Source organism: Tachyglossus aculeatus, chromosome 4 (assembly GCF_015852505.1).
Source record: "Tachyglossus aculeatus isolate mTacAcu1 chromosome 4, mTacAcu1.pri, whole genome shotgun sequence".
Classification (NCBI taxonomy): Eukaryota; Metazoa; Chordata; class Mammalia; order Monotremata; family Tachyglossidae; genus Tachyglossus; species Tachyglossus aculeatus.
In genome coordinates this window covers 108,401,371-108,425,047 of record NC_052069.1, presented here as the reverse complement: position 1 = coordinate 108,425,047, position 23,677 = coordinate 108,401,371, and the positions used below count along the sequence as shown (strand labels likewise).

At 45.2% G+C, this 23,677-nt stretch overlaps 2 protein-coding genes across 3 annotated transcripts; one reads left to right on the top strand and one right to left on the bottom strand.

Annotated features, from left to right (window-relative positions):
- Nucleotides 1-3,156: 3,156 nt before the first annotated feature.
- C4H9orf116 (chromosome 4 C9orf116 homolog) lies at nt 3,157-5,855 on the bottom strand. Its single transcript, XM_038745150.1, has 3 exons — nt 5,539-5,855; nt 5,139-5,217; nt 3,157-3,531 (listed from the first exon to the last, which is right to left on the bottom strand). Exons 1-3 carry the CDS (start codon nt 5,826-5,828, stop codon nt 3,343-3,345), a joined length of 558 nt encoding a protein of 185 aa, XP_038601078.1. The 5' UTR covers nt 5,829-5,855; the 3' UTR covers nt 3,157-3,342.
- MRPS2 (mitochondrial ribosomal protein S2) lies at nt 3,336-23,397 on the top strand. Of its 2 annotated transcripts, XM_038745149.1 has the most exons (5): nt 3,336-3,567; nt 5,706-5,949; nt 14,932-15,054; nt 17,594-17,723; nt 22,743-23,397. In XM_038745149.1, exons 2-5 carry the CDS (start codon nt 5,922-5,924, stop codon nt 23,287-23,289), a joined length of 828 nt encoding a protein of 275 aa, XP_038601077.1. In that variant the 5' UTR covers nt 3,336-3,567; nt 5,706-5,921; the 3' UTR covers nt 23,290-23,397. The 2 variants fall into 2 exon arrangements, with proteins under 2 accessions (XP_038601077.1, XP_038601076.1); XM_038745148.1 differs by lacking the exons at nt 3,336-3,567; nt 5,706-5,949 and adding an exon at nt 13,202-13,269.
- The last annotated feature ends 280 nt before the right edge of the window (nt 23,398-23,677 follow it).

The following is a 23,677-nucleotide window of genomic DNA, read 5'->3' as shown; positions in this document are numbered from 1 at the left end:
AGGATTAATTAATGATGGCATTTATTAAGCGCTTACTATGTGCAAAGCACTGTTCTAAGCACTGGGGAGTTTACAAGGTGATCAGGTTGTCCCACATGGGGCTCACAATTTTAATCCCCGTTTTACAGATGAGGTAATTGAGGCACAGAGAAGTAAAGTGACTTGCCCAAAATCACACAGCTGACAAGAGACAGAGCCGGGATTTGAACCGATGACCTCTTGACTCCAAAGCCCGTGCTCTTTCCACTGCTCCCCCATCACTAAATCTTATTAGTTCAACCTTCACAACATCGCTAAAATCCACCCTTTCTTCTCTATCCAAACCGCTACCACGCTAAGCCAAGCACTTATCCTATCCTGCCTTGATTTACTGTACCAGCCTCCTTGCTGATCTCCCTGCCTCCTTTCTCTCCCCATGCCAGTCCATACTTCAGTCTGCTGCCTGGATCATTTTTCTACAAAAAACATTCAGCCCATGCTTCCCCACTCCACAAAAACCTCCAGTGGTTGCCCATCCACCTCTGTTTCAAAAAGTGACTCCTTACCCTCGGCTTTAAAGCACTCAATCACCTTGCCCCCTCCTACTTTACCTTGCTGCTCTCCTATTACAACCCAACCTGCACACTTCACTCAAATGCCAGTCTACTCACTATACCTCGATCTCATCTATCTTGCCACCGCCCACAACCTGCCTCTTCATATCCGACAGACAATTCCTCTCCCCACCTTCAAAGCCTTATTGAAGGCACATCTCCCAAAGGCCTTCCCTGACTAAGCCCTCATTTCCTCTTCTCCCACTCTGTTCTGCGTCACCCTAATTTTCTCCTTTTACTCACCCCTCCCTCAGTCCCGCGGCACTGATGTACATATCCATAATGTATTTATAGTGATGTCAGTCTCCCCCTTGAGACTGTGAGCTTGTTGTGGGCAGGCAATGTGTCTACCAAGTCTATAATAATGTACTCTCCCAAGTGCTTAGTTCAGTCCTCTGCACACGGTAAATGCTCCGTAAATACTGTTGATTGATCACTCTTTACAACCATGTGGCACAAAAACATTTCATTTCCTCAAAAATTGGAGCGTGGTAATTAAGCAGTGGAGGCAATTTTACAAGTAAATTAGGTATTCATATAAACAGCATATTTCCTGAAGTTTTAAATAAATGATAAAAATGACTGGCATGATTTGTGGAGGTGTCATATTGATGTGGAAATATAAGATAAAATAAAAAGTTGGTTGAAAACTAAAAGCTAAGCAAAGAGTAAATTTGTTTTACTTCTCTGTGCCTAGTCATCCTGCACTTTTTAATGGTTTTATTTTTCAGGTTGGAGCAAAAAAGCTAAATAAAGCTATTGACTGGAATGAAAAAGGAAAGTTCACAAAGAAGACTTTTTAAAAAAATTTGTGAATTAGATTTTGAGATGACAGAAACTCAAGTGACCATTTATTGTAGTGTTCTGGTTGGATTTTGAGTTGACCATGGAACTCTAACCTGCTCTGGTGGAGTAGCATCAATAATTTTTATTTGTCATACAGTATTATTCTTGGTGAATATTTTCTCAGCATACCTGTTGTATTTTTTTAAAATTTTTCAAATCCCACCTTTGAAAACTAAAAATTTAAAAAATATCTTATGGACCAAACTATTGACTTGTTAAAAATTGCAAGTTTAAATTTTGTCCAAATATGTTTGAAAAATGTATGCTGTGTATAGCATAAATATCAGTATCATATATACTTATTTTGTTATTTTATGTTGCTAGACTATGAAAGCCAAAGTATTATGATAAGCAGATAAATTCCAGACCCATATACCAGATAACCCAGAATATAGTCAGGCTCCCAAACTGGAAATGTTTGCAATATTTAGGATGGTGAAAATAGCACTGTGAATAGAGAGGCTTTTTACGCTCATCATTCAGTGGTATTCATTGAGCATTCACTGGGTACAAAGTGCTGTATTAAGCACTTGGGAAAGTACAATAGAGTAAGTATTTTCCTCAACTGTAAAATGAGTTTAATACCTTTTCTCCCTCTCCTGTAGCATGGGAACCCCATGTGTAGAGAGACTGTGTCAGCCTACTTATATTGTACCTACCCCAGTGATTAGCACAGTGCTTGTCACATTGCTTAAAAAACTTCACAGTTATTATTTGATCAGAAATGTGTTTTTTGCCATGTGTGCTGGAAATCAGTGAACAATATTAACCTGTTGGGAAAATGCATTCATTTTCATGAACAGCATAGTGTGAAGGGAGCCAACTAGTCACATGAATATTAAGATTGAAGTACATTTTTATGAGTGATGGAAATAGAGCTGGCATGAAAACCCCAAATATTTCTTAGGCCAGACCTTAAAAAGAACTTTCTTCACACCCAAAGTAAAGCCAAGAATTTAAACCATTTTCTGGCTCAATCAAGAGAAAATAAGGCTTTTGCTATTTTCTAGGTCATTGCTACTATTTTCTGTTTCTCTTTGTTTAGGTTAGACCCCCAACTCTTAACTAAACATCTCAGCTTAAAAGAATATACATTTTCTTGGTGGCTAAATAACTGTAACTTTCTAGGAGGGAGCTCAGTTCTTCTAATCCATTGTGGTGGATTTAGTGGTAGTGAAACTTCTATATTTTTAGTGCAGATTGGAAATTATTGCTCAAATACAATGAACTGCCTATTAAAGTATTTGTGTAGGTTTTTTTAGTGATATCGTTGAAAGTAGATGTTTTGGCAGTTTACTTGACCTATGAATAAATAAACTTTAAAATTATTGTCTGAGAAGCACCACTATTTTTAAATGTGTTTAAGTGTTGGTTTTAGAATCTGTTTTTATAGATCGTCTTCCCATTGGAATACAGTCTACAACCTATAATCCAAATTAATATATTTTTCATGCTCTACTAGTATAAAGTCTATTGTTTTTTCAAAAATCTTAGAGCAAGCAAGTGATCTCCTAGGTCTTTCCAATGTCTGGGTTCCTAGGTTCATTTTTGTTCACTCGGAGTTAAGCTGAATCTGACCCCAATTTCAAATAGTTTCTCAAACCAGATACTGCTTGTAGTCGAAGGGTAACCAGAACAATCTACACTTTGTCTCTTGAACCATCCTAGGTTCTTATACCTCAGGGTTTTCTTCTTAACCAGACTAGGAGTATAGGTATATTTTTACATCGATTTTATTTTTTGCATGGAATTTTAGCCAAAATCCTCCAGAACGTTAAGCGGTGTTGGACTGGGCAGGTCACAATGAAGGGAATATGACCACAGGCAGAAATTGAGGTGTACCAGCTGATGATCGGAGACTAGATATCATTTACAGATAGATGGTTGACTCGAAGACTAGATATCATTTACAGATAGATGGTTGGTTAACATTGTAACTGGGATGAAAGTTGAACCGATCGTAAAAGCTGATTAAGTTATCAGGGCCAGTTACAGAGCTTTTTTCCGAGAAAGTGTTAAACCCATTGTTTCTGTACATTCCACACTGGGCAAGTTGGCTGGAAAAATGATGCGGAATCGTGTTAAAAGTTGTCTGGAAGAAAAAAGGAAGATTGAAATGAATAACTAGGTAACAATCGGCTTGCTTTAGAAAACCAATTAACAAAATATCAGTTATCTGAACTGACAGGTCAAATTGAGGCTAATCTGGATCATCCAAAAAAGACTGGGTAACAGAACAAAAAATACTTACCCTCCTGCTTAGACTGTGAATGCTATGTGGTGCAGAGACTGAGTCTAATCTGATTGCATTGTACCTTCCCAGTACTTAGTGTAGTGCTTGGCACATAGCATGCACTTCACAAGTAGCACAGTTATTATTACCACCTGAGAACCAAAGACAGTTACTACTTCTTGGCTGATTTTTCTGAACTATGCAACTAGTTCAGATAGTTTGCTTTCTAGAGCACCTGAGGAATCAGAGCATTGGCAATATGGTACTGGATCCTATTAATGGAGCATTCAGTCCAATAGTAAGTCTCCACAAGCAGTACCAAAAGATTCTTGAAGGGACAGATGGTTGCCTTCCAATCATCAGTCAGTGGTATTTATTGAGCGCTTACTGTGTGCAGAGCACTTTATTAAGGGCTTGTAAAAAATAACATAGTTCCATTTAGTGCTTTTATTACCAAAGTACCGTACATTATTTATCTCAGTTTAACCTTTACCACACCACTGCGAGGTAGGATTTAGGGAGTCAGGTATTATTATCCCTGTTTTTCAGATGGAGAAACTGAGGTGAGGGGAGGGTTAGGGACTTGCCCTAGGTCCCACAGTAGGCATGTGACAGAGACAGAACGAGAGCCCAGGTCTTCCAACTTCTAGTGCCGTGCTGTTCCCAGTATGCCATACTGCCTTTCTTCCCTGAGGAGCAGCATGGATGAGTGGCTGGAGCACAGGCCTGGGAATCAGAAGGACTTAGGTTCTAATCCTGGCTCCAACACTTGTCTGCTGTGGGACCTTGGGCAATTCACTTCACTTCTCTGTGCCTCAGTATCTCATCTATACAGTGGGGGTTAAGACTATGAGCCCCATCTGGGACAGAGACTGTGTCCAACCCAATTCGATTGTATCCACCCCAGGGCTTAGTACAGTGCCTGGCACATAACTGCTTCATAAATACCATGGTTATTATTATTATATTCATCGTACAAAAGCTGGAAGATGTAGCTTTCCCTAAATGTGCTAAACCCTGGAGTAAAAGGAGATAATTAAATCATACTTCAGTCCCTGTCCTACATTTTTGCTCAAAAAGTCTGGCATTTGCTTCAGGACTCGAAATGTTAACCACAGCCTACTGGATAGAGAACAGGCATGGGAGTCAGAAAGACCTGGGTTCTAATCACAGCTCTGCCATTTGTTTACTAAGTGACCTTGGGCAAGTAACTTAACTTCTCTGGGCCTCAGTTCCCTCAGCTGTAAAGTTGGGATTATGACTGTGAGCCCCATCTGGGCTCACAGACAACCCAGTTACCTTGTGTATGCTCCAGCACTTAGAACAGTGCCTGGCATTATTGTTATTACTATTATTGTTGTTATTGTTACTAAAATATTAACTTGAATTTTGTCATATTTTAGGGGGTTTTTTTTCTTCGAGTGACTAGAAAAGGGAAGGAAGATTAGTCCTTTCTACATACTTACTGGCATTTCGTGAACAGTTGGGGCTCTGCTTCCATAGGACTGGTTCGCTGTCCTGTATAGTGGATGGGATTCCTTAGTCCTTTGTGATACAAAACATGTTTTAGAGTGCATTTGCGTTTTCACCCAGAAGCACTTTGCTAACAGTTGAGTCCACAATAATATTCCAAGCGGAAGGAAAGTGGAAAGACTCCATGTCCTTAATAGCCCTCGGATTTAGCAGTCCCTCAATTGGCAACCCCAAACCACAGCTGCTCATGCAATGTCCTCGTATTTATTGAGCTCTTACTGTATGCATAGCACCATACTAAGCACTTGGAAGAGTAGAATAAAACAGAATTGGTAGGCATGTTTCCTGCTACTTAGAACCCCTTCTCTACATACCCAATGTTAACTTTCTCACCTGTAACCGCGAAAACATCCAGGATGGTTGAATCTGGCTGGTAGGTTCTCACTCACCAGATAATAGTCACTGGTTTGTGGGGACGTGACCCCGGCCTGACGGTCACTGGGGCCAGTGACCTGTTGAGGCTGATCCTCGGTCATTTTGCCTTCCTCTTTGGTCAGTAGCTTGTGAAACTGGGAGAAAATGGCAGGAAAAAAAAGACAGGCACAAAAGGGCCCTGAGGTTTTCAATCTAGCAAACACCCTGTTGCTAAGTGACGGCGGAACCTGGGATGAGAATAATTTCATCCTTAAAGGCACAGTGCTGTCTTCATCCAGGTCAACTCACACAGTTTCCATCGTGAAAAGGGCTCCAGCTCAGTCATATTCATTTCATTCTTCATGGTAACTCCTCAAGGCAAGGCCTTTGGTAAGATTTTATTTTAGCTTTGGCGAGAAGGAGTGATACAAATTGTGTGCCGTTATGATTCCGTGAACACAGAAAGTTGTCTTTCAGATTCAAAAATGACTCTACTGATGGGGAGATTTTTCCATCGCCGTGGGTATGTGTGACAGACAAGACCAGGGAGTGACCAACAAATCCTTATGAGTCGTATGCCTGTGAATATGGCCCCATCCTGGACTGTTGCGTTTGTTATTCTTGGTGCCTGGCACTGTTTTTGTTTTTAGTGCTTGGATTCCTAGTCTTCCCTAAACCACTCCTCTGCTAGTTGCCATATTCCAGACTGACTTATCTTCTCTTGTGCTCTCCCAGCCATTCACTCTTCCATCACATTTGTTTGTTTCTTTGGGTTAGATAGCTTCTTTCAGCTCACCAAAGAACAAATGTTTGAGTATTTTATAGTTATCTGTTGTCCTCATAGGTCCAACTCAAAGAAGGAATGATTAATCAATCAATTTATTGAGCGCTAACTGTTTACAAAGCATTGAACTAAGCACTCGGAGAGTACAATGCAACAGAGTTGGTAGACACGTTCCCAGCCCACAGAAAGCTTACAGTCTGGAGGAGGAGACAGGCATTAATATAAATACATAAATTACAGATATGAACATAAGTGCTGTGGGACTGAGGATATGTTGCCAACTTGTACTTCCCAAGCGCTTAGTACAGTGCTCTGCACACAGTAAGCACTCAATAAATACGATTGATTGATTGATTGATTGATTGATTGAGGATGGGGTGAATATCAAGTGCTGAAAGGATACAGATCCAAGTGCCCAGACAATGGAAAAGGGAAAGAGGTTAGGGAAAATGAAGGCTTAATCGGGGAAGGCTTCTTGGAGATGTGATTTTGATAGGCTTTGCAATGAAGGTGGACCTTCAGGAAGGCTTTAGAGATGGGGACAGCTGTAGTCTGGCTGATTTGAAAGTGAAAAGAAGGCACAGGCATGGATATGAGCATAAGGTTGGTTATGCTCCCTCTCTTCTGGCCTGGTACAACCTCCCGCTTCATATACAACAAATGGTTACTCTCCTTACCTTCACAGCCTTCTGAAAATCACATCTTCTACAAGAGGCCTTCCCCCACTAAGCGTTATGTACATGTTCTAAGTTTTATGTACATATTCATAATTCATTTCCATGTCTGTCTCCCCATCAAGACTGTAAGCTTCTGGTGGGATAGAATCATGTCCAACAACTCTGTTGTATGGCACTCTCCCAAGTGCTTATTTCAGAGCTTAGAACAGTGCTTTGCACATAGCTCTTAATAAATGCCATTATTATTATTATTATTATTACAGTGTTCTGCACACAGTAAGTTGGTGGTGTATATGGATCCATATTGTTATTGTTCTTTTGCATTGTCCAGCAGCATGATGAGTGAGACCATTTTCCTCTTGCTTTACACATCTTTGTTGACTATGCATTTCAGAAGTCATTTTATTTTATTCATTTGCAATCACTGCCAAAAAAATTATATTTAAGTAAGGGTGAATTTTACAAATAAAATTGCTCTTCCTTCCAAGGAAAATTATTAAAAGAACTAAACCATCTTTGTATGTTACAGTAATAATAATAGGATTTATTGGTATTATGTGGCAAGCACTATGTTAAGCCCTGTGGAAGATGCAAGATAATCTCGCAGTCCGAGAAAGAACATGTATATATCCTCATTTTACAGATAAGGAAACAGAGGCACAGAGAAGTCATGGTTTGCCCAAGGACAAAAATTTTAATCAACTTGTTGGCAGGAGAGGGCACAGATGCAGCTCACAGTTTCCCTTGCATTTCTGGCTTCAGACCAGGGAGCAAAAAAACAGATTTAAAGCATTGGGTCAGCTGCAGTCTGTGGTCACAAAACTGTATCCCTGAGCTCTCAGCAGCAGTCGAAGACCCCAGTTCAGTAATCATTAAGTACAATACTCAGATTTGCTTAGGAAGGGTTGGGTCTTTCCCACTTTATTGTCAAAACCCAGAGGAAAACAACCCTGTAACCGAACGCCCCTTCCCTATTTTCCAACAACAATATGTGCAGTTGGTCTTCAGGAGGAAAAGAGCAGGAGCATCAGAGGAGGGACTGCACAAGGCTCAGGGAAGTCATTTCAGTGGGTAGTGCATTGTCACCAATCAATCGATGGTGTTTTGGGGCACTTACTGTGTGAAGAGCCCTCAACTAAGCACTTGGGAGAGGACCACACAATAGGGTTGGTAGACACGACCCCTGCCTGCAAGGAGTTGACAGTCTAGAGCTGGGAAGACAGACAAAATAAATTACAGAAAGGGAAAATGGCAGAATGTAAGGATTGGGACACAAGCCACTTAACTTCTCTGGGCCCCAATTAACTCATTTGTAAAATGGGGATTAAGACCGCGAGCCCCAAGTGGGACAGAGACTGTGTCCAACCTGATTAGCTTGTATCTACCCCAGCACTTAGGGCAGTGCCTGGCACTTAGTAAGCACTTAACAAGAAAGGGAGGGTGGACAGATAGGGAAATGAAGGCTTAGGGAAGCTCTCCTGGAAGGGATGTGATTTTAGGAGCGTTTTGAAGGCAGGGAGAGACGTGGACTGTTGGCTTTAAAGAGGGAGGGACTTCCAGGCCTGAGGGGTTCGGCGGCAAGATTGATGAGATCGAAATAGAGTAGGTTTGTGGTAGAGGAGCGGAGGGTGCAGGCTGAGTTGTAGTAAGACATCTGGTAGGAGGGAGAGAGCTGATTGAGTTCCTTAAGACTGGTGGTCAGGAATTTCTGCTGATGTATAATCTGTAAAATAGGGATTAAATTTTACTCCCTCCTTCTGGAATGTGGACCCGGTGTGGGACAGGAGCTGGGACAGGTGTGGCCAGCCTGGTTGTCTAGTGTCTACCCCAGCGTTTGGAGTGGTGCGTGGTGGAAGCACAGGGGAGTTTGTAGCGGATTGCCTTCCACTTGCTAGCCACGCTTACTGTGTGCAGAGCACTGTACTAAGCGCTTGGGAAGCGCTTCAGGAGGCCTTCCCAGACTGAGCCCCCACCTTTCTCTCCCCCTCCCCCCGCCTTACCTCCTTCCCCTCCCCACAGCACCTGTATATATGTATATATGTTTGTACGTATTTATTACTCTATTTTGCTTGTACATATTTATTTTATTTTGTTAATATGTTTTGTTTTGTTCTCTGTCTCCCCCTTCTAGACTGTGAGCCCACTGTTGGGTAGGGACCGTCTCTAGATGTTGCCAACTTGTCCTTCCCAAGCGCTTAGTGCAGTACTCTGCACACAGTAAGCGCTCAATAAATACGATTGATTGATTGTACTTCCCAAGCGCTTAGTACAGTGCTGTGCACACAGTAAGCGCTCAATAAATACGATTGAATGAATGAATTTATCACTCTATTTATTTTACTTGTACATATTTATTCTGTTTATTTTATTTTGTTAATATGTTTTGTTTTGTCATCTGTCTCCCCCTTCTAGACTGTGAGCCCACTGTTGGGTAGGGACCGTCTTTAGATGTTGCCGACTTGTACTTCCCAATAGCTTAGTCCAGTGCTCTGCACACAGTAAGCACTCAATAAATACGATTGAATGAATGAATTTATTACTCTATTTTACTTGTACATATATATTCTATTTATATATTTTTAATATGTTTTGTTTTGTCATCCGTCTCCCCCTTCTAGACTGTGAGCCCACTGTTGGGTAGGGACCATCTCTAGATGTTGCCAACTTGTACTTCCCAAGCGCTTAGTACAGTGCTCTGAACACAGTAAGCGCTCAATAAATACGATTGAATTTATTACTCTATTTATTTTACTTGTACATATTTATTCTATTTATTTTATTTTGTTAATATGTTTTGTTTTGTCGTCCGTCTCCCCGTTCTAGACTGTGAGCCCGCCGCTGGGTAGGGGCCGTCTTTATATGTTGTCAACTTGTCCTTCCCAAGCGCTTAGTCCAGTGCTCTGCACACAGTAAGCGCTCAATAAATATGATTGAATGAATGAATGAATAATGAATATGAATGACTATGATTGAATGAACGAATGGGTAGGGGCCGTCTTCATATATTGCCAACTTGTCCTTCCCAAGTGTTTGGTACAGCGCTCTGCACACAGTAAGCGCTCAATAAATACGATTGAATGAATGAATGAATAATGACTATGAATGAATGAATACGATTGAATGAACGAATGGGTAGGGGGCCGTCTCTATATGTTGCCAACTTGTCCTTCCCAAGCGCTTAGTCCAGTGCTCTGCACACAGTAAGCGCTCAATAAATACGATTGAATGAATGAATAATGAATATGAATGAATATGATTGAATGAACAAATGGGTAGGGACCGTCTCTATACGTTGCCAACTTGTCCTTCCCGAGCGCTTAGTACAGTGCTCTGCACGCAGTAAGCGCTCAATAAATACGATTGAATGAATGAATGAATGAATAATGAATATGAATGAATACGATTGAATGAACGAATGGGTAGGGGCAGTCTCTATATGTTGTCAACTTGTCCTTCCCAAGCGCTTAGTACAGTGCTCTGCACACAGTAAGCGCTCAATAAATACGATTGAATGAATGAATGAATAATGAAAATGAATGTTTGAATGAACGAATGGGTAGGGGCCGTCTCTATATGTTGCCAACTTGTCCTTCCCAAGCCCTTAGTCCAGTGCTCTGCACACAGTAAGAGCTCAGTAAATACGATTGAATGAATGAATGAATAATGAAAATGAATACGATTGAATTAACGAATGGGTAGGGGCCGTCTCTGTTGCCAACTTGTCCTTCCCAAGCGCTTAGTCCAGTGCTCTGCACACAGTAAGCACTCACTAAATACGATTGAATGAATGAATGAAGGGATGGATGGATCCCTCTGCCCATCTGCCAAGCTAGCTGTCTTCCTCCCTTCAAGGCCCTACTGAGAGCTCACCTCCTCCAGGAGGCCTTCCCACACTGAGCTCCTTCCTTCCTCTCCCCCTCTCCATCCCCCCCATCTTACCTCCTTCCCTTCCCCACGGCACCTGTATATATGTATATATGTCTGCACATATTTATTACTCTATTTATTCATTTTACTTGCACCTATCTATTCTATTTATTTTATTTTGTTAGTATGTTTGATTTTGTTCTCTGTCTCCCCCGTGTAGACTGTGAGCCCACTGTTGGGTAGGGACTGTCTCTAGATGTTGCCAGCTTGTACTTCCCAAGCGCTTAGTCCAGTGCTCGGCACACAGTAAGTGCTCAATAAATACGATTGATTGATTGCTCATTGCTTGGATGGATGGATGAATCTTACCTCCTTCCCTTCCCCACAGCACCTGTATATATGTATATATGTTTGTACATATTTATTCCTCTATTGCTCTATTTCTTTATTTTACTTGTACATATCTATTCTATTTATTTTATTTTGTTAGTATGTTTGGTTTTGTTCTCTGTCTCCCCCTTCTAGACTGCGAGCCCAATGTTGGGTAGGGACTGTCTCTATATGTTGCCAATTTGTACTTCCCAAGCGCTTAGTCCAGTGCTCTGCACACAGTAAGCGCTCAATAAATATGATTGATTGATTGATGATTGCTTGGATGGATGGATGGATGGATGGATGAATCTTACCTCCTTCCCTTCCCCACAGCACCTGTATATATGTATATATGTTTGTACATATTTATTACTCTATTACTCTATTTATTTATTTTACTTGTACATATCTATTCTATTTATTTTATTTTGTTAGTATGTTTGGTTTTGTCCTCTGTCTCCCCCTCCTAGACTGTGAGCCCAATGTTGGGTAGGGACTGTCTCTATATGTTGCCAATTTGTACTTCCCAAGCGCTCAGTCCAGTGCTCTGCACATAGTAAGCGCTCAATAAATACGATTGATGATGATGATGATTTTATTTTGTTAGTACGTTTGGTTTGGTTCTCTGTCTCCCCCTTGTAGACTGTGAGCCCACTGTTGGGTGGGGACTGTCTCTAGATGTTGCCAGCTTGTACTTCCCAAGCGCTCAGTCCAGTGCTCTGCACACAGTAAGCACTCAATAAATACGATTGATGATGATGATGATTTTATTTTGTTAGTACGTTTGGTTTGGTTCTCTGTCTCCCCCTTGTAGACTGTGAGCCCACTGTTGGGTGGGGACTGTCTCTAGATGTTGCCAGCTTGTACTTCCCAAGCGCTCAGTCCAGTGCTCTGCACACAGTAAGCGCTCAATAAATACGATTGATTGATGATTGCTTGGATGGATGGATGGATGGATGAATCTTACCTCCTTCCCTTCCCCACAGCACCTGTATATATGTATATATGTTTGTACATATTTATTCCTCTATTACTCTATTTATTTATTTATTTTACTTGTACATATCTATTCTATTTATTTTATTTTGTTAGTATGTTTGGTTTTGTCCTCTGTCTCCCCCTCCTAGACTGTGAGCCCAATGTTGGGTAGGGACTGTCTCTATATGTTGCCAATTTGTACTTCCCAAGCGCTTAGTCCAGTGCTCGGCACACAGTAAGCGCTCAATAAATACTTTTGATTGATTGATGATTGCTTGGATGGATGGATGAATCTTACCTCCTTCCCTTCCCCACAGCACCTGTATATATGTATATATGTTTGTACATATTTATTACTCTATTACTCTATTTATTTTACTTGTACATATCTATTCTATTTATTTTATTTTGTTAGTATGTTTGGTTTGGTTCTCTGTCTCCCCCTTGTAGACTGTGAGCCCAATGATGGGTAGGGACTGTCTCTGTATGTTGCCAATTTGTCCTTCCCAAGCGCTTAGTCCAGTGCTCTGCACACAGTAAGCGCTCAATAAATACGATTGATGATGATGATGATGATTTTATTTTGTTAGTATGTTTGGCTTGGTTCTCTGTCTCCCCCTTGTAGACTGTGAGCCCACTGTTGGGTGGGGACTGTCTCTAGACGTTGCCAGCTTGTACTTCCCATGTGTTCTGCACACAGTAAGCGCTCAATAAATACGATTGATTGATTGATTGATTGATGAAAACGACTGAATGAAAGGCCCCCGAGCGGCCTGGGCGAGCTCGGTGCGGTGGGGCCTCCCGTCCGGCAGGGGGCGGTGGGCGGCAGGCGCGGGCGGCCGGGCGTGGGGCCTCTCTGGGCCCGCCGCGTCTCGCTGCTCCTGGCGGAGGGTTCTGTGGGCGGGGCGGTGCCGCGGTCGCGGCGGCGTGCGGTGTGCTGCGACCGCGACGTAGTGCCCTTCCGCCGCCCGCCTTGGCCTGCCCTTCCAGGCCTGCCAGCCATGGCCTTGTTGCCCCCCCTGCTGCAGGCAGGTGAGGAGGGGCCCAGCCGACGGGCAGGGGGGTGGGCTTGGTCCACTCACGTTCCCAAGCGCTCAGTACAGTGCTCCATCAATGCCACCGATTGCTTTAATAATAATAATAATAATAATAATGATGATGATGGCATTTGTTAAGCGCCTACTATGTGCCAAGCACTGTTCCAAGCGCCTGGGGGGGGGGGGGGGACACAGGGTGATCAGGTTGTCCCACGGGGGGGGGGCTCACCGCCTTAATCCCCATTTGACAGATGAGGGAACTGAGGCCCAGAGAAAAGTGACTTGCCCAAGCCCACTGTTGGGTAGGGACTGTCTCTGTATGTTGCCAATTTGTACTTCCCAAGCGCTTAGTACAGTGCTCTGCACATAGTAAGCGCTCAATAAATACGATTGATGATGACTGTCTCTATATGTTGCTGATTTGTACTTCCCAAGCGCTCAGTACAGTGCCCTGCACACAGTAAGCGCTCCTTAAATACGATTGATGATGAGAAGCGGGTGAGAAGCAGCGTGGCTCGGGGGGAAGAGCGCGGGCTTGGGACTCAGAGGGCATTCATTCATTCAGTCGTATTTATTGAGCGCTGACTGTGGGCAGAGCACTGTACTAATCAATCAATCAATCGTTTTTATGGAGCGCTTACTGTGTGCAGAACACTGTACTAATCAATCAATCGCATTTATTGAACGCTTACTGTGTGCAGAGCACTGTACTAATCAATCAATCAATCGTATTTATTGAGCGCTTAGTGTGTGCAGAGCACTGTACTAATCAATCAATTGCATTTATTGAGCGCTTACTGTGTACAGAGCACTGTACTAATCAATCAATCAATCGTATTTATGGAGCGCTTACTGTGTGCAGAACACTGTACTAATCAATCAATCGCATTTATTGAGCGCTTACTGCATGCAGAGCACTGTACTAATCAATCAATCGTATTTATTGAGTGCTTACTGTGTGCTGAGCATTGTACTAATCAATCAATCGCATTTATTGAACGTTTACTGTGTGCAGAGCACTGTACTAATCGATCAATCAATCAGTCGTATTTATTGAGCGCTTACTGTGTGCAGAACACTACTAATCAATCAATCGCATTTATTGAGCGCTTACTGTGTGCAGAGCATTGTACTAATCAATCAATCAATCAGTCGTATTTATTGAGCGCTTACTGTGTGCAGAGCACTACTAATCAATCAATCGTATTTATTGAGCGCTTACTGTGTGCGGAGCACTGTACTAATCAATCAATCATATTTATTGAGCGCTTACTGTGTGCAGAGCACTGTACTAAGCGCTTGGGAAGTACAAGTTGGCAACACAAAGAGACGGTCCCTACCCAACAGTGGGCTCACAGCCTAGAAGAGTGGGCTCACAGTCTAGGTCATGGGTTCTAATCCCGGCTCCGCCACTTATCGGCTGTGTGACTTTGGGCAGGTCACTTCACTTCTCTGGGCCTCAGTTCCCCCATCTGGAAAATGGGGATTAAGGTTGTGAGCCCCACGTGGGACAACCTGATCACCCCGTATCCCCCCAGCGCGTAGAACAGTGCTTTGCACATAGTAAGCGCTTAACAAATACCACCATTGTTATTACTGTCAGTATTATTTTGCTTATGGGGCTCTCTCACTTTCCTTCTTTCCCGGCCCGCCTTAGCTGCCCTGGCGAGACTTCCGCGGTTGGACTTGGTGGGCAAGGCCTCCTTGGGGCCGGTCCTGGGCGGCCGCCTCTTTGCCACTGCTACCGCGCCCACGGCCAGGCCTGCGGCCCAACACAACGGTAAACTCTTGCCCCCTACCCCCTGCCCCCTTGTTTTCTTCCATCCTTCCTTCCTCTCCCCTTCCTGCTCCTTTCCTCCCTTCCCCTCCCCTGCCCTTCCCTCCCTTCCCCTCTCCTCACCTCCCTTGCCCTTCCCCTCCCTTGCCCATCCATCCCTTCCCCTCCCTTGCCCTTCCTTCCCCTCCCTTGCCCTTCCTTCCCTTCCCCTGCCCATCCTTCCCTTCCCCTGCCCTTCCTTCCCTTCCCCTGCCCATCCTTCCCTTCCTCTTCCCTTGCCCATCTTTCCCTTCCCCTTCCCTCCCCTCCCTTGTCTTTCCCCTCCCATCCCTCCCCCTTCCCCTCCTTGTCTTTCCCCTCCCTTCCTCTCCCCTCACCTCCCTTGCCCATCCCTCTCTTTCTCCCCTCCCTTAATAATAATAATGGCCTTTATTAAGCGCTTACTATGTGCAAAGCTCTATAAGCGCTGGGGAGGTTGCAGGGTGATCAGGTTGTCCCACGGGGGGGCTCACAGTCTTAATCCCCATTTTACAGATGAGGTAACTGAGGCACAGAGAAGTTAAGTGACTTGCCCAAAGTCACAGAGCTGATAATTGGCAGAGCCCTTGCCCATCCCTCCCTTCCCCTTCCTTGACCTTCCCTTCCCCTCGCCCATCCCTCCCTTCCCCTCCCCTCCCTTGTCCATTCCCACTCCACCCCTTTTTGCCCTCTCCTCCCCTCTTTGCCCTCTCCACCCCTCTTTGCCCTCTCCCCTCTTTGCCTTCTCCTCCCCTCCCCTCCCTTGGCCTCTCATTCCTTCCCTTCCCCACCTTTACCCTCTCCTTCCTTCCCCTCCCTTAAAATTGTTTTGTTGTCTGTCCCCTGTGAGCCCATTGTTGGGCAGGGATTGCCTCTATTTTTTGCCAAATTGTACTTTCCAAGCACTTAACACAGTGCTCTGCATACAATAAGCGCTCAATAAATACGACTGAGTGAATAATAGTAATAATGATGGTATTTGTTAAGCACTTACTAGGTGCCAAGCACTGTTCTGAACACTAGGGTGGATACAAGGTAATCAGGTTGTCCCACACGGGACTCACAGTCTTAATCTCCATTTGACAGATGAGGTAACTGAGGTGCAGTGAAGTGATTTTGCCCAAGGTCACACAGCAGACAAGTGGCAAAGCTGGGATTAGAACCCATGCCCTCTTGACTCCCAAGCCCCTGCTCTTGCCACTAAGCCATGCTACTTCTCTCTCCTTACCTCACCTCCACTTCCCTCCCCACCTCTCCCCTGTACTCCCCTCCCCTCCCGTCCCCCCTTCTCTTCTGAACCCTCCTCCACCTCCCTCCTTACCTTCCCCCTCTCTATCCTCTCCTTCTTTACCCCTCTCTTTTCCCCTTCCCTTACCTCTCCTCCCCTTTTTCCCCACCCCATCCCTGCCTTTCAGGTAGAAAGCTGAGGGCCCTGCGTGAATCTGATTTCTTAAAGGAGAGGCAAGGCTGCAGGCTGCTGCAGAAAAAGTTTTCATCCCAACTCTGCCCCTGGCCTAGTGACCCAAAGTTCCCTATGCCTCGGTTTCCTCACTTGTAAAATGGGGATAAGATGCCTTCTCTCCCTCTCTCTTAGACTGTAAACCCTGTGTGGCATAGGAAAAGCCAATCAATCAGTCGTATTTATTGAGCGCTTACTGTGTGCAGAGCACTGTACTAAGCACTTGGGAAGTACAAGTCGGCAACATATAGAGACAGTCCCTACCAAACAGTGGGCTCACAGTCTAAAAGGGGGAGACAGAGAACAAAACCAAACATACCAACAAAATAAATAGAATAGATATGTACAAGTAAAATGAATAAATAGAGTAGTAAATATGTACAAACATATACATATACACAGGTGCTGTGGGGAAGGGAAGGAGGTAAGATGAGGGGGATGGAGAGGGGGACTGTGCCTCAGTTACCTCATCTGTAAAATGGGGATTGACTGTGAGCCCCGCGTAGGACAACCTGATCACCTTGTAAGCTCTCCAGCGCTTGGGACAGTGCTTTGCACATAGTAAGCGCTTAATAAATGCTATCATCATTACTATTATTATTATTATTATTATGCCATGTAGTCCAGAGTAAGAGGGTCAGCAGAAAGCCTTGCCTACCTCTCAGAGTCTTGAAGTTGGTGTCCTCTCCAAGATATCCAGGAGTCCAAGTGGAAACTTGTTAAGAAATGGCCAGTTTTGGAGAGCTTTCGGAAAGCCTTGTGAAACGACAAGGCAACTTTCTCTCTGGTTTAAAGTTTTAGAAGCCTGGGGCAGATGTCCTCTTGAGGTGCCTTTTGGCTGATTCTGATGAAAACTTGTTGAAAATTAGTGTTTGGATGAGTTTTTATGTTTCCAGGAGCCCGCTTTTTCTGTCATCCATCCTCTTCCTCAAATGCATCTGTAATGTGTGGTGTTCAGCTAGGACCCAGTAAAGTCATTTTGCTGTGATTATTGGATTGATTTTTGTCCTGGTTAAAAATCCAGTGATCCTGGGTTAACCTTGTGCCATCGTGTCTCCCTGTCAGATACCCATGACAAGATTTTGGCCGAACCCCTCAAGCACCCAGACTTCTTCAACGTAAAGGAACTCTTCTCCCTGAAAACGCTTTTTGACGCTCGGATGCACTTGGGACACAAAAAAGGCTGCCGGCACAGGTCTGTTCAACTTTTGTTCCTGGGCAAACTTGCAAAGTGAACATCTCTTTGGCAAGAACCAGGGAAGGGGGGGTTCCTGCCTAAAGTAGCATTGCCTAAGCATGAAAGTCACTCTAATTTCTACCAACCTCTACAAGAGGAATCTTGCAATATGGAAAAGGAATTAGACCGGGAGCAAAGAGTCAGTCATATTTATTGAGCGCTTACTATATGCAGAGCACTATACTAAGCACTTGGGACAGTACAGAATAACAATAAACAGACACATCCCCTGCCCACAGTGAGGTTAGAGTCATCTAGAGGAGGCTCGGGTTCGAGGCCTGACTCTTGTCGCTTGCCTGATGTGTGAATTTGGGCAAGTCAGTTGACCAAAATAGAGCACAGGCCAGGAAACCAGAGCACCAGGGATCTAATCCTGGCTCTACCACTTGGGCAACCCACTTCAGTTCTGTGCCCCTGTTTCCTCATCTGTAAAATGGGAATAAAGGTCTGTTCTCCCTCCGTCTTAGACCGAGCCACCGACCGAGTCAGGGATTATATCCCATCTGATTATCTTGCATCTTACCTCAGTGCTTCACACAGTGCCTGACACATAGTGAGTGCTTAATACAGTCATTATTCGTACTCCACCTCAGAGATGGGCTGTCTGAGGTATGGAGAGGTTAAAGAACTCAGCTCCGCCATTGAAAGTCAAGGGCAAAATAGGAATTGGAGCTCTTAGCTTCTGGGTTTCTCCACCGAGCATCTAGGGATCTCAGCTGGACACAGTTGAACTGAGTGTATCACCAGTGTTGCTTGGCTCCCACACCGGGGTAGCCCATCCCTTCAGTAAGTGGTATTTATTGAGCACTTAATTTGTGCAAAGCACTCTACTAAGTGCTTGGGAGAGTGCAGAATCCATCTTGGAAAACAACCCAAACCTTTCCACTTAGCCGCAGTCAGAGAACAAGTGCCCTGAATGAACAGTTTCAAAATGTTTGTGTGGTTCACTTATGGAGGTGAAACAATGATAACTGATATGCCTTTAAGCACTTACCTATGTGTCAAGCACTTTACTAAGTTCTGGGGTAGATACAAGATAATCATGGCAGACACAATCCCTGCCCCCCATGGACAAGTCATTTCGCTTCTCTGGGGCTCAGTTACCTCATCTGTAAAACGGGCATTAAGACTGAGAGCTCCCTGTGGGACAGGGACTGCGACCAACCTGATTAGCTTGTATCTACCCCGACTCTTAGAACAGCGCTTGGTTCATAGTAAGCGCTTAACAAATACCATCATTATTATTTTCTGCTGTGTAACCTTGGGCAAGTCACTTCACTTCTCGCTGCCTCAGTTACATCATCTGTAAAATGGGGATTAAGACCGTGAGCCCCACGTGGGACAGGGACTGTGTCCAGCCTGATTAGCTTGTATCTACCCCAGCGCTTAGCTCAGTGCCTGGCACTGGGCTCCTCACCCTGGGCTTCAAGGCTGTCCATCACCTCGCCCCCTCCTACCTCACCTCCCTTCTCTCATTCTACTGCCCAGCCCGCACCCTCCGCTCCTCCACCACTAATCTCCTCACTGTACCTCGCTCTCGCCTGTCCCGCCATCGACCCCCGGCCCACGTCATCCCCCGGGCCTGGAATGCCCTCCCTCTGCCCCTCCGCCAAGCTAGCTCTCTTCCTCCCTTCAAGGCCCTGCTGAGAGCTCACCTCCTCCAGGAGGCCTTCCCAGACTGAGCCCCATCTTTCCTCTCCCCCTCGTCCCCCTCTCCATCCCCCCGTCTTACCTCCTTCCCTTCCCCACAGCACCTGTATATATGTATATATGGTTGTACATATTTATTACTCTATTTATTTATTTATTTTACTTGTACATTTCTATCCTACTTATTTTATTTTGTTGGTATGTTTGGTTCTGTTCTCTGTCTCCCCCTTTTAGACTGTGAGCCCACTGTTGGGTAGGGACTGTCTCTATGTGATGCCAATTTGTACTTCCCAAGCGCTTAGTACAGTGCTCTGCACATAGTAAGCGCTCAATAAATACGATTGATTGATTGATTGATTGGCACATAAGTAAGTGCTTAACAAACACCATTAAAAACAAAAACCCGGTCACAGGCATTGGGTGACCATCTTTTCCACCATGCCATTGTAAATTAGCCCCCTGAGCCAACTCCTGAAACCAGCCTGCCTAGAGAGCTACCGTCGCTTCTGGCCATGAACAAACTTTGACTGGCCCAGGGCAGGATACTGAGCACCATTTCACTTGGTTCCCAGAGGGTAATGAGGAAGGGGCGGGTTTTTGTGGACAGATCAGTGGCATTTATCGTCAAGGCTGTTGTATTCCGGCTCTGCCATGTGTCTCTCGTGTGACCTCGGGCAAGTCACTTAACTTCTCTGTGTCTCAGTTACCCCATTGGTAAAATGCGGATTAAGACTGTGAGCCCCATGTGGGACAGGGACTGTGTCCAACCTGATTACCTGGTATCTACCCCAGTGCTTAGAACAGTGCTTGGCACATAGTAAACACTTAACAAATACCATAATAATAACTATTATTTTGGCTGGAAGGCTGTTAGGCAGCAAAGGCGCATCCTCCATGCGGCATCAACCTGTTTGAAAACTGACTCGGCATCAGAAGAAATGGTTGTGAGCATTTGTGTGGCCATCAGCTATTTCTCTAGTTTATTTGATTATGTCCTTCAAGGCTCAGTTCTGCTTTTATCATTTATAGTAGTACTGGTATTTATTGAGCACTCACTTGGTACGGCACACTGATGATGATAATTGTGGTATTTGTTCAGCGCTTTCTCTGTGTCAAACATTGTACTAAATGCTAGAGTAGATAACAAGATAATCAGGTTGGACAGAGTCCCTGTCCCCGTTTTACAGATGAGGTAATTTTATTTTGTAGTATGTTTGGTTTTGTCTCCCCCTTTTAGACTGTGAGCCCACTGTTGGGTAGGTACTGTCTCTATATGTTGCCAATTTGTACTTCCCAAGCACTTAGTACAGTGCTCTGCACACAGTAAGCGCTCAATAAATACGATTGGTGATGATGATGATGAAGTGACTTGCCCAAGGTCACACAGCAGGTACCCCATGTTCTAGATGCTTAGGAAGTGTAGGATGAAGAAGTGACACTTCCCTGCCCATAAAGAGCTTACATTAGCAGGGGAGACAACCGTCCTAGTATTTTCAGGTGTAGTCAGAAAATAATAATAATAATAATAGCATTTATTAAGCTCTTATTAAGTGCAAAGCACTGTTCTAAGCGCTGGGGAGGTACAAGGTGATCAGGTTGTCCCATGGGGGGGTCACAGTCTTAATCCCCATTTTACAAATGAGGTAACTGAGGCACAGAGAAGTGAGGTGACTTGCCCAAAGTCACACAGCTGTCAATTGGCGGAGCCAGGATTTGAACCCATGACCTCTGACTCCAAAGCCCAGGCTCTTTCCACTGAGCCACGCTGCTTCTCTAAGAGTTGAAGGTTTAGGTGGATAAGCATACAAGACCCCTGGGGTTGGCTATAAAGAAGTTCATAATTTCTATCTTGGTGGGCTGGTGAATTTATACAGCCAACCCACCAATTGGCCGTTGGGTTTCTACTGCATGAGGTTACCGCAAGATTAATTGAGGAAGGGTTGTTGGGAGAGGTGTGATTTTAGAGGTGAGATCTTTGAATGGGAGAGAACTGGGTTCATTCAGTTCGGAGCACTCACTGGGTGAGGAGCACTGTACTAAGCACTTGGGAGAGTACAATTCAACAGAGTTCCCTGCCCACAATGAGCTTACAGTCTAGAGGGGAAGACAGACATTAGTATAAATAAATAAAGATACGACCAGAACACGGGCCAGGGTGGTGGTAATCTTGGGTGGAGAATGAGGGGCAGATCCAGAAAAATGACGAAAGAATGGATGGGATTTGGCTGTGGATTGTATGTGGGAGTTGCGGATGACGCCAAGGTTGCCTGCTTCTTGAACAGGTAGCATGGTGATTGTGTCAGCAGGTGGGCATGGAAAACTTGTCCCCATTGCTGAATTGTACTTTCAAGCGCTTAGTACAGTGCTCTGCACACAGTAAGCGCTCAGTAAATACGATGGAAAGGAAAGAAAGTTAGGACGAGTGGGTATTGTGGGGGAAAGATGAGTTCCGTTTTAGACACGTTGAGGTCTAGGTGCCAGCCCGACATCCAAACAGATTTCGCCGCGGAGGATGAGGACATTTAGGATCGCAAGTCGGGTGAGGGGTCGGAGATGATGATAATAATAATGATGTTGATGAGGCAGGTTTGGGAGTGGTCCACGTAGAGGCGGCAGCCGAGGCACTGTGAGCCGCCGTGCTCCTCGAGACCGCCAGAGTCAAACGGGAAGAGCAAAATGGAGCCAGTAAGAGGATGAGAAGCAGAGGAAGAGGTCTCGCACGGAGCCTGGGGTTTGGCCGCTTTAAGCCAAGGCCACTCAGGGACAGGAACTGCGTCTTTTACCTCTAATCAATCAATCAATCGTATTTATTGAGCGCTTACTGTGTGCAGAGCACTGTACTAAGCGCTTGGGAAGTACAAGTTGGCAACATATAGAGACAGTCCTTACCCAACAGTGGGCTCACAATCTAAAAGGGGGAGACAGAGAACAAAACCAAACATACTAACAAAATAAAATAAATAGAATAGATATGTACAAGTAAAATAAATAGAGTAATAAATATGTACAAACATATATACAGGTGCTGTGGGGAAGGGAAGGAGGTAAGATGGGGGGGATGGAGGGGGGGGACGAGGGGGAGAGGAAGGAAGGGGCTCAGTGTGGGAAGGCCTCCTGGAGGAGGTGAGCTCTCAGTAGGGCCTTGAAGGGAGGAAGAGAGCTAGCTTGGCGGGTGGGCAGAGGGAGGGCATTGACTGAGGTCCACACACGGGAAGCACTCAGTCAGTGCCAACGGCGGGGATGGCTACTAGCTTTTGTGCCCATCCGGCTGCCGACTGACAACTCTGTGTTGTTTCTTGGGGGTCGTGGGGCTCTCTCGGCCCGTAGGTTTATGGAGCCGTACATCTTCGGCTGCCGCCTGGAGCAGGACATCATCGACTTGGATCAGACGGCCCAGCACCTGCAGCTGGCCCTCAACTTCACCGCCCACGTCGCCTACCGTCGAGGAATCATCCTGTTCATCTCCCGCAACCGACAGTTCACGCACCTGGTGGAGGCGACGGCCCGGGACTGCGGGGAGTACGCCCACGCCCGCTACTTCAAGGGCGGCCTGCTGACCAACGCGGCCATCCAGTACAGCCCCGAAGTCCGGCTCCCGGACCTGGTGGTCTTCGTCAACACGCTCAACAACGTGTTCGAGCAGCACGTGGCAGTGCGGGACGCCGCCAAGATGAACATCCCCACCGTGGGCCTCGTGGACACCAACTGCAACCCCTGCCTGCTCACCTACCCCGTGCCGGGCAACGACGACTCGCCGGCCTCCGTGGAGCTCTTCTGCAGGCTCTTTAAAACCACCATCAACCGGGCCAAGGACAAGCGGAAACAAATGGAGATTCTGCACCGGCCCCCGAGCCCTCCGGGGACTGCCGCCTAGGGACGTGGTCGGCGAGTTTGGGGACGTGGGGACGTCCGGCTGGTGTCCTGACACTCAACCCAGATGATACCCTCCCCACAATAAAAAAAAAAAAACTTTCTGTGTTCACCAAGTGTGTTAATACTTAATCAATCGGTGGTGTTTGTTTAAAAATAATAATAATAATAATAATAATGGCATTTTTATTAAGCGCTTACTATGTGCAAAGCGCTGTTCTAAGCGCTGGGGAAGGTTACAAGGTGATCAGGTTGTCCCACGGGGGGCTCACGGTCTTAATCCCCATCTGCCAGATGAGGTAACTGAGGCACAGAGAAGTTAAGTGACTTGCCCAAAGTCACCCAGCTGACAATTGGCAGAGTCGGGATTTGAACTCATGACCTCTGACTCC